This window comes from Leptinotarsa decemlineata, unplaced genomic scaffold (assembly GCF_025532065.1).
Source record: "Leptinotarsa decemlineata unplaced genomic scaffold, Ldec_3_MD MMD2_tig00000251_RagTag_RagTag, whole genome shotgun sequence".
Lineage (NCBI taxonomy): Eukaryota > Metazoa > Arthropoda > Insecta > Coleoptera > Chrysomelidae > Leptinotarsa > Leptinotarsa decemlineata.
Window position 1 is genome coordinate 907,979 of NW_027412547.1, and position 10,181 is coordinate 918,159.

Consider the following 10,181-nt stretch of genomic DNA (forward strand, 5'->3'; position numbering starts at 1 on the left):
TAACGAAAAAAGTCTAAAATTTACCTAATAATTTCGAATTTATTATTATTTTTTTTATTTATTTATTGAATTATGATTCCCTAATATACAGGTAAGCTAACTTAAAATATAATATAATCAACAAAATTTATATAAATAATACAACTTTATATACATACATAATTGAACAAAAAGGAATTTTTCAATTTCCATCATGAATATATTTCAACAGTTCGCTCTCAAAAATATTTAATGATAGAGTAGATTTAATTGAACCAGGTAAATCATTGAATCGAACAAAATCTTTAAAAAATAAACTGCTCATACTATTTCTTGTATTTGTTCTATTTATGTGAATGTGACTGTTGTGCCTAGTAGAATGGTGATGAATATCCTTATTGAAAGTTATTAATGATAGCAAGTATGGTGGGGTCATTTTATTTAATATTTTTTAAATGAAAACCATGGAACAATAGAATCATCTTTTGGATACTGAGAGCCATTGTAGAGCAGATAGCATGGTAGAAATTGGTGTATACCTATTACATTTTAAAATTATTCTCATTCCTCGAAGTGGTCGTCAAATGATGAGCAATTACCAAGTTGAAATCCCAAATACTTCACTGATGTTAGTATTTCTATACATTCATCTTCAATTTTTATATTTATGTTGTTTGTATTTATTTGAATTTAGTAGTGATTCTCATTGCTTTTGTTTTTTAACGTTAAGTTTCATTTTATTGGTTTTCAGATATATTTTTATTTTCTCTAGAACTTTATTCATTCTGCCAACAGTTTCTTCTAAATTTACTACAGTACAACGCTTGCAAATTATTGAATTTTACTATCAAAATTCATGCTCGGTGAAGAAAGTGCATTGTGTACTTCTTCCAATTTATAGGCAGTTTTCGTCGGCCTACTGAGGGAGCTTTTCAGAAGCTTGTGACTGAATTTCGATCTCAGTTTATGTTATTGGACATTAAACCACCAATACGCATACGTAGAGTGAGGACCGAAGAAAATATTGCGGCTGTATCCGCCAGTGTTCGTGATGACCGTGAAATGTCGATTCGCCTTCCACTACGTTCCTTCCACTACGTGGAAAATTCTGCGAAGGGATTTGAAAGTAAAACCTTATAAGATACAGCTGGTGCAAAAATTGAAGCCCCACGACCTCCCACAACGTGAATGGTGAATGGGGGCTGGCATAGTTGAAGGAAGATCCACATTTTTATCGAAAAATTGTGTTCAGCGACGAGGCTCATTTTTGGTTGAATGGATACGTTAACGTGCAAAATTGCCGCACCTGGAGTAAAGACCAGCCACAAGCATTGCAAGAGCTACTGATGCTTACCGAAAAAGTCACTGTTTGGTGTGGATTATGGATCGGTGGCATCATCGGGCCGTACTTCTTCAAAGACGACAATGGCAGGAACGTTACTGGTGAATAGTGAGCGCTACCGTGTGGTGATTGATACCTTTTTGTTGCCCAAAATGGAAGAATTGAAGACGGTGCCACATGCCACACGGCACGCGAAACAATGGTCTAATTAAGAGCCGTCTTTGGTGAACAGTTTATCTCACGTTTGGGGCATGCCAATTGGCCGCCGAGATCGTGTGATTTAACGCCGTTGGATTATTTCTTGTGGGGTCATGTTAGGGCTCATGTCTACAGGGATAAACCAACAACGACTGACGCTCTGGAAGCCAATATTGAAGCATTTATACGTGAAATACCGGTCGATAAGTTAGAGAGAGTGTGCCAAAATTGGACCTTGCGCATGAGCCATCTAAAGCGGAGCCGCGGACATTTGCATGAAATCATCTTCAAACATTGAAAAATATTGATCGTTCTATTGCGTTTCCAATAAAGATTTCATCAATTTTTTTGTGTTGTCTTGAAAATCAAATCCTATACCTCCTAAAAAATCACCCTTTATATCTGAGGGGGACTACTTTGAAGAAGACAAAGTAGAAATTGATGAGTAGATATTTTTTGAACATAATGAAAATTCACCTTATTTTTTGAAGACACCTCGTAATACTGTTTTGAAGTTTGCACTGTTGATTTGCCTCTGTAGCTAGTGACAGCTATTGTGCGCACTGATTGTCTAGTTATTGTACGCACTAATTGTCTAGCTTGAACGGTAATGTTAGCCGAAACTTGAAATTGAAACTCCTCGGTTTTGATTGACGAACGAAAAATAAATGATTTTTCGTGTGTTCTTATTCATTGTTTTGTAAAATATTTATTTTTAGTTCGTCATTCGTATTCATAAGCATTAAAATATCTTGGGAAAATAAAAATGATAGAATTCATTAAAGTTAGTAGTTGAAATTCCTAAAGTTAGATTTTTAAATTCTTAATATGAAGTTAAAATTCTGAGTCGAGAGTCGGAACTTCGGGTTGAAAGTTATAATAATAATAATAATAATAATAACATTTATTTGGTAAGTAGGATACATTCCTAATATACAATAACAAAATTATAACTAACAAATAATTGATTAAATGTTCCAAAAATCATGACTTATGATCTTATTAGTAATACCTTCAGTTACATTTGTTATAAATATGATGCAGTAGATCAGTTTTAAAACTTTTTAAAGTTGAAGCTGATTTAATTGAATGAGGCAATTTGTTGTATGTATCAACACCTTTGACATATACCACAGAATTCTACTAGACAAATTGGAAAAGTATGGTTTTAGGGGAAACTCACGTAGATGGTTTGAAAGTTAACTCCAAAATCGAACACAATACGTTGATATAGATCAGTATCAATCTAAACGTTTAAAGTATACTATTGGAGTACCACAAGGCTCTATTTTGGGACCTCTACTTTATATAATTTATGTCAATGACTTTGAAGGAAATTTTGTAATGTATGCGGATGACACTACAATACTGGTTAGTGGTAAGAATGTTACATCCACAGTAGACTTGGCTCACAGGGAAATTTTAAAAGCCCAGGACTGGTTTTCTAGCAATAAATTAATCTGCAATGATAAAAAATCATCCTTCCTAAGATTTAGTTATGCCCCAAATGGTCATGATCACAGTTTACTGTTAAAATCACAGCACGGTTTAATGAAACAGGTGAATTCAATAAAATTTCTAGGACTTACTCTCACTGAAGATTGTAAATGGAATCAACATATTAATGAAATATGTAAAAAAATAACGCCTATGTGTTACTGTATCTATCAATTCAGTAAAATTATAGATAAGTCGGTGGTACTCATGTACTATCATGCCTAATTACACTCAACAATCTCATATAGTATAGTAGCTTGGGGCCTATCACGTGAGGCACAAAGGGTATTTATTTAACAGAAGAGAGCTGTCAGAAACATTCAGAGTGTAAATAGACGTACTAGCTGCAGAGATCTATTCAAAGTTTTAAGAATATTAACTCTCCCATGCATTTATATGTACCAGCTGTTAATTTTTGTAAAATCGGATCAGCGACCTTTTACCTTCTTAAACAAAAATAATTACGGCACAAGAAATTCAACATTGTTAGAAATACCAAATCATAGACTGGCTAGATCAGAATCAAGTCCAATTTTCATGGGTGTCAGGCTATTTAACAAATTGCCAAATCATGTTAGAAAAATGTCACTAAGAAAATTTAAACCGTTCCTAAAAAACTTTCTGATTGATAAAGCCTACTACTCCATTGAAGAGTTTATAAATGACTTATCAATATAACTGAAGAATTGAGATTGTCATCTAGGGTTGTTAATATATTATAATTTTACCTAGTTATAAGTTTTAATATATAATTTTACATAACTGTTCATATCCTATATGTACATAATTTTTCATTTTTTATAAGTTTATTTATATCATAATACACTGACTTGTTCTATATCATTGAGTTATGATCCAGAAGAACCAATAAAATATTATTATTATTATTATTACTGAGTTCATACTGATTTTGGTATTAGTTCTATGTATATGTATGTCAAGATTATGTCTAATGTAATATTTGTGAATATCATAATTGAAACAAATAGATTTTTTAAGATATGTTCCAGTTAAATCATTAATAATTTTCTGCACGAATATCATTGTTTGGTATAAAATTCTTTGGGATACCGAAAGCCAATTTAGGGTTGTTAACATTGTAATTATGGGAGTATATCGGTTTCACCTCAATATAATTCTCCTTCCTCTATTTTGTAAATGTACCTTTTTGTTCAAATTGAAAGAGTATAAAATCGAAGCACAATAATCAAAATGTGGTTGTATAATTGTTTTATAGACTAATATCTTTGTGTTTAAAGACAGATGCTTTGAAATTCTAGAGTAAAAATATAGTTTTTTCGAAATTTTCTTATGTATGTATTGAAATTGTTCTTCAAATGTGAGATTGCAGTCCAGTTGAAACCCTAAGTATTTTACAGTATTATTCACTTTTATATTTTCATCATTAAAATATTTATCTGGTTTATATCGATTTATATCTGTATTTTGAAGTGAGGATCATGGCAGTAGTTTTACTCACATTCAATTTCAATTTATTAATTTTCATGTATTTGTCAACTTTTTTCAATATCACATTTATTTTCTGTACAGCAGCATCCAGTCTTATATCACTACGAGCTAATAGAGTATCATCTGCAAACAGGTTGATAAATTCACAGTCAACATGTATATTAATATCATTTAAATATATAATGAATAGTAAGGGGCCCAAAACACTTCCCTGGGGTACTCCATTATCGTTTAATATTTCATTTGAAATTGTACCATTGATTCACACTCTGTTCTCTAACAGATAAACTGAAATTTCAAAATTAAGACTGACCGCATATTCTCAATTCTTCCGGCCGTTTTTTCCACAGGTAACAGGACCGGCGGCAACAATCCCATCGGCCGAGCCGGCTTGAACGACGGCGACCTTTCCCCGACGACGACCAATCAGCTCGCGCGCTGGTTCTCGCCCGATCTATTGGAGCGAGCTCGGGGCGGCGAGCTGCCCAGCACTGCGGGTCTCGCCCAGCACGCGCTCAGCCTGGAGGAGCTCGAGCGGAGGCAGACGGTAGCCGCCCCTCCCGCGGTTCACAACTAGAGCCGCCCCTCATGAACAACTAGCTCGTACCTGGAATCGGATTCGCCTGTCGAGGAGTCTATCGCTCTCTCTCGGTAAGTACCGCCTCCGGCCGCCAGCTGCCGCCTCTTTCGTTCGTTGTGTCTAGTTTTAAGGAGAAAATCATAAAAAGTCAATAAAGATGTTGGTGAATTCGATTGATCTATTTTATTGTCTATTGGGGAGGGGTTGGTTTGAAAGGCTTCACATTCTCTCTCTGAATGTTGAAAAAGGGGGAAAATTGGACTTTCCGGTTTATTGAATAGAGGTGGAGTGAAAACAATATCAGGAGTATGAGATAAATATACATATGAATATAATAAATCGAATTAAAAGTACTCTCATGTGGATATGAAAAAGATGTCTCTGTGAAACATGGAGGGGCCAATTAATACTTGAAAAATATGTTTAAAATGTTTTTTTGATAACCAGCTATCGCACCCCTACGAACGATAACCATCAGAAGACTAAACTTGTCTCACTTTTTAATGTGTGATTTCTTTATTGAAATGAATGAAAACACTTTTGGTCTAATTTACACTAGTTATTTTATTTTTACGGCCAGTTTGGGATTTTATCCGACAAAAGCGTTTTTATTCATTTCATTAAAGTTATCATGGATTTCCACAAAATAAACAAGTCATCAATCACACAGACTTATTGATAGTTTCAATTCACTAAAAAAATAGAAACTCAAAATCTCATTTATTCTTTATTTATTATCTTTAGTAGAAAAGTTGGCAGACTGACTAGACTTTTGGTGTCATTATTTAGTATATGTTCTTGAGAAAGAAATGTTTTTACCTTAACGGAATTATACAAATTGTAGTATGTTTTTTGAACTTATCGAAAACTTGACCGAAAACTGAAATATAAATAACAAGTTGTTGCCCACGACTTCGCCCGCGTAGAATTTGGTAGTTGTAGTACTTATTAGTACTATGTTGCTGTATCGCTGCTCTTCTAATGTTTTGACAGAATCAGAATCAACGAATTTAAGCGTGTGCAGCGTTATAGAACAGTGCTTTCAAAAATTGTTCTACAGCGTCATCTAGTGGCGAGTTACAGAAAAATTGATAGCCTAAAAACCTTCTCTATGAAAAATTACTTATACATGTCAAGTTTCATCACGATTGGTTGAGCGATGTAGAAGTTTATCACTTACCAACCAACCAACCAACAAACATCCATTTTTATATTAAATAATGAAGAGTAGTCGGGCAAGAATTGAACCTTGAGCTCTATAGGAAACATTTGGATCATCGGAAGTACGATTTTTTATTACTACTGATCGAATTTTAATGCATAGAAATGATTTCATAAATTCACATGTATAATGTAATTCCAAAATACCCACTTAATTTCGCATTATACGAGGTCCGGCTATTAAATAAATTACAATAAATACATAAGCAAAAAAGATACTAAACAGTATGATAACTCAAGTTCAAACGAGGCAAAAATAAAAAAACTCTAATAATGGGGAATGTTCCTAAATTTGGGTTATTACAGCAAATGCAAGTTTGAACAAATTAAGTTGAGTTTAATTCATGAGTTTTTCAAATTCACTTCAAAAAGTATTCAAATTGATGTTTCAAATGTTGGGTTTTAATTTTTAAAGAGGTTGGTTTCTAATCCACATATTGGCAACAGTGCCAATACGTACCTAGATATTCTACTTTAAAAAAGGAAAATTATCTTTATAAATCAACAATCAAGGCAAAATATAAATTATAGTTCAATACCACCTCCACAAGCCACATAAACAACAGTTGTTTTGTTATTTATTTATATAGAGGAAGCTAGGTTAGGTGCACAAAATGTCATATGTCACAGAATGTCTCGAAACTTGGAACATAAGTAAACAGAACAGCACGCCTCTGAAATATGTCATCTTTGTTTGTCTCATACAGGTAACAGATTCATTGTCCTGTATTAGCTATAACCGATGTTGCCAAATGGTGAAATAGAAACGAATCCCTTTAAATGTTGAGTGCATTATTTCATCCCGCTTTTCTAAGTATTTAAATGATTTTTTAAAGAAAAAGGTTAAAATGATAAGTTTAAAAAGCGTTGTTTTAAAGCTCTTTTATGAAAACTACTTGATTTTCGTCAGGAGAAACATTCCCCATTCTCTATCTCGTGCGCGTCTTTTTGAATGTTGTAAGCACTTCATTGAGGGCCGAGAGAGCAAGGATGTCCAAATCAAAATTCAAGGCAATGTTGATCGTTTTTTTCGACATTAACGGTATCATGATGGCTGAATGGGATCCAGAGGATCAGACTGTCAAACAAACTTACTATTTGTCAGTTTTGGCAACACAGCCAGAACAGTTCGTAAGAAACGGCCCGAGTTGTGGAAGAACAACTCGTGGATTTTACACCAGAACGCATCTGCCCATAACGCGCTATCTGTGAAGTGGTATTTGGCCGATAAACACACTCCAATGCTCGAACACGCGCCGTACCCGCCAGATTTGGCACCGTGCGACTATTTTTTGTTTCCAAAGATAAAATCTGCTTTGAAAGGGGCCCGATTTGAGTCGATGGAAGGAGTAAAGCAAAAAACGGCCCTCACCAAAGAAGACTTCCAGCACTGCTTCGATCAATGGAAAAAATTTTGGAAAGGTGTGTGGCGTGGGGAGTATATTGAAGGGGAGCATTCGAATCTAGAATAATTTTTATAATAAAACCCTTTTTCATAACCAGTCTCGTTATTTAATAGCTGGACCTCGTATTACACAAGCACAAAGTTATTTTCCATAAACATATGTTAGAACGTAATAAACTTGAATTGAAAGGGGGATATTTTTAGGAGGGATCACTTCCCTCCATAACCTTTGTGTCTCAATAATCTACTTCAAAATTGATTCTGATAAATCCTTATAACTCCCTCACAGTTGCAATACAAATAATTTATGATTTTTTTCATTGCAGGTTATGTCTGATCCAACGACTTCATTGTATTTTTAGTGAAAAAAAGTTTGATGTCTCAAAACTATTTATTCATCTTAGATGACTTGTCAATTTTTCTCAGAAAAAAAATCGGTCGAAAAACTCAATTCAATGAGATCGGACTTGAAAAGAAAATTGTAACGTTTTGTATATATTTAAAAAGCAAAAGTTACATAGACATTGTGATAGAAATAGAATCGCCGAGCTTATTGCAAGAGTTTTTCGACCTACCGGGGGCGCACGAAACATTTCCAAGGCCATACACTTAGTTTTCGGGCACCCCTCGTAAAATGGATCCATTACATCGCAGGTAGTTTGAAAAAGTTGTGCTTGTGATTAAAAAACGTCTGGCGTCCTAGGGTATTTTATCGAATTTGAATATTTCAGTTGTTAGAATTGCGATTTTTAGTTTTTCCGTTTGGTGTCCTGAACAATTTTTGTTTCCTTTTGGTGTTCAACTTTGTGTAATGGAAGCCATTTGGGGAAAAATATCGATTGATAATATGATAAGGTACAATCTAAAAAAAGTGTATCATTACTAATTGTAAACAAAGGAACTGATTTTTATCTTTATTAAATGTTGGAATTCCCTTGGGAACAGAAAGGTTGAGCTGTGAGGTGATGTGAGTTTAGTGTCGTTTTCGTGGGGTCTGCTAATGACACCTGAGGGTGGTTGCAAGTTGAAACCGAAACGTCGCTAAATCTTGCTTCGGGTTCGGTTGTTATTCTACTTTATCTGCATTAGGGTTTTCCGAAAACATCAGATTCTTCATTATTAGTATCTATGGCTCATAAAAGATTAGATCTGCTCTCAAATACCAAAATATTTTTTGATTGGATTAAAACAATATTGTTGTTGCACTCACATTGTTTTTTACTGTAATAATTTTTCAAATTGAATAGTTGATTTTTTGGTGTTTTTAGTTTTTACTTCTGCCGTGTATTTGATTGAATTGAAATGTAATTGTTAAAATTTTATTGTTGCAATTTTGGACCTCAGAAGTTGTTCTATTTTCATATTTTCTCCATAGATTATACATTAAAAGTTTGAATAGGGACAATTTTGGTATTTTTAATTTGAACTACTTATTGTTGATCTTGATATAAAATTGCATTATAAGTATTATTTAGTCATTGTTTAGGTGAATCCAGTAAATTTATCGTATTTAAAATGATTGAGATTTGAATGATTGAAATTATCTATTGCGAAGTTGTAGTTTGTAATTTTTTCTTGTGAAAGACCTTCAATTTTTCAATATCAACGCTAGAAACGCTGAAAAGGAAAAGTATAATTTGTAGCGAAACATCATCTCGCGGCATTCGAACTATCAGTTTCCAAAGGGAATATCCATATTTCGCCAACAAGTAACATTCCTGGTTTGCAAACCACTCATATGAATGAACTGAACGATTTTTTGTTGAAATTTCATTTAGATTCAAAGGAAAGAGCTAGTCACTTGATAAACCATTGTTTCGGGCCGATATTGTACCTGCCCATAACCTACAAATATGTTTGAGCGCAAAATGGCAAATAATTGTACAGTATGGGCCCAAATGACGTGTTCATATAGAATTTTGGAAATATTATCTGTTGCGGAAGTGCAGTTTGATTGCAAATCGAAATTTATTGAATATTCCTTTCTTTTTTTTGTATCAAAAAATCTCTAAGCTCTCGGTCATATCATAATTGTTGCTGTTGAACAATATCTGGTTGAATTCATTCGTTTCGTTGTGAACGTTGTTCGTTTGACTTCAACTGAACTTTTCGACGGCGCTTCAACATTGAAACATGCCGATAAACACATTTCTCTGTTGTAAAAAGTATGTATGAAATGATTTTGTAAATAAGAACGTGTCATATTACAATTGACATACATTTTTGTTTCAAAGATCAATTAAATGAGCAGAAAAAAGGTACATTACGATGAATTTTATTCAACCTTTTCCATAAACTAGCCTTCCTTACATATCCTTTCTTTGTCCTCGCTGACAAACAGGACTGTATTGTTTCTTCTCCAAAGATTGGTCCTGGGTGCATTTTTTTGTTGAGAATAATGATCTTAGGCAAACTGTTGGAAATCATGTTAAAAAAAGTAATATGATATAATTTGATGAAAGTTCTTGAGAAATAAAAATTGATACCAC

At 33.6% G+C, this 10,181-nt stretch overlaps 1 protein-coding gene across 6 annotated transcripts in view; it reads left to right on the forward strand.

The window, feature by feature from the left end:
• LOC111509635 (eukaryotic translation initiation factor 4E transporter) overlaps positions 1-9,953 on the forward strand; it is a 53,750-nt gene extending 43,797 nt beyond the window's left edge. For all 6 annotated transcript variants that reach the window (XM_074173459.1, XM_074173458.1, XM_074173462.1 and 3 more), the window contains 2 exons: positions 4,837-5,137; positions 8,019-9,953. In XM_074173459.1, the coding sequence (XP_074029560.1) occupies positions 4,837-5,063 (227 nt within the window). In that variant the 3' untranslated portion in view covers positions 5,064-5,137; positions 8,019-9,953. The remainder of the gene's footprint in view (positions 1-4,836; positions 5,138-8,018) is intronic.
• The last annotated feature ends 228 nt before the right edge of the window (positions 9,954-10,181 follow it).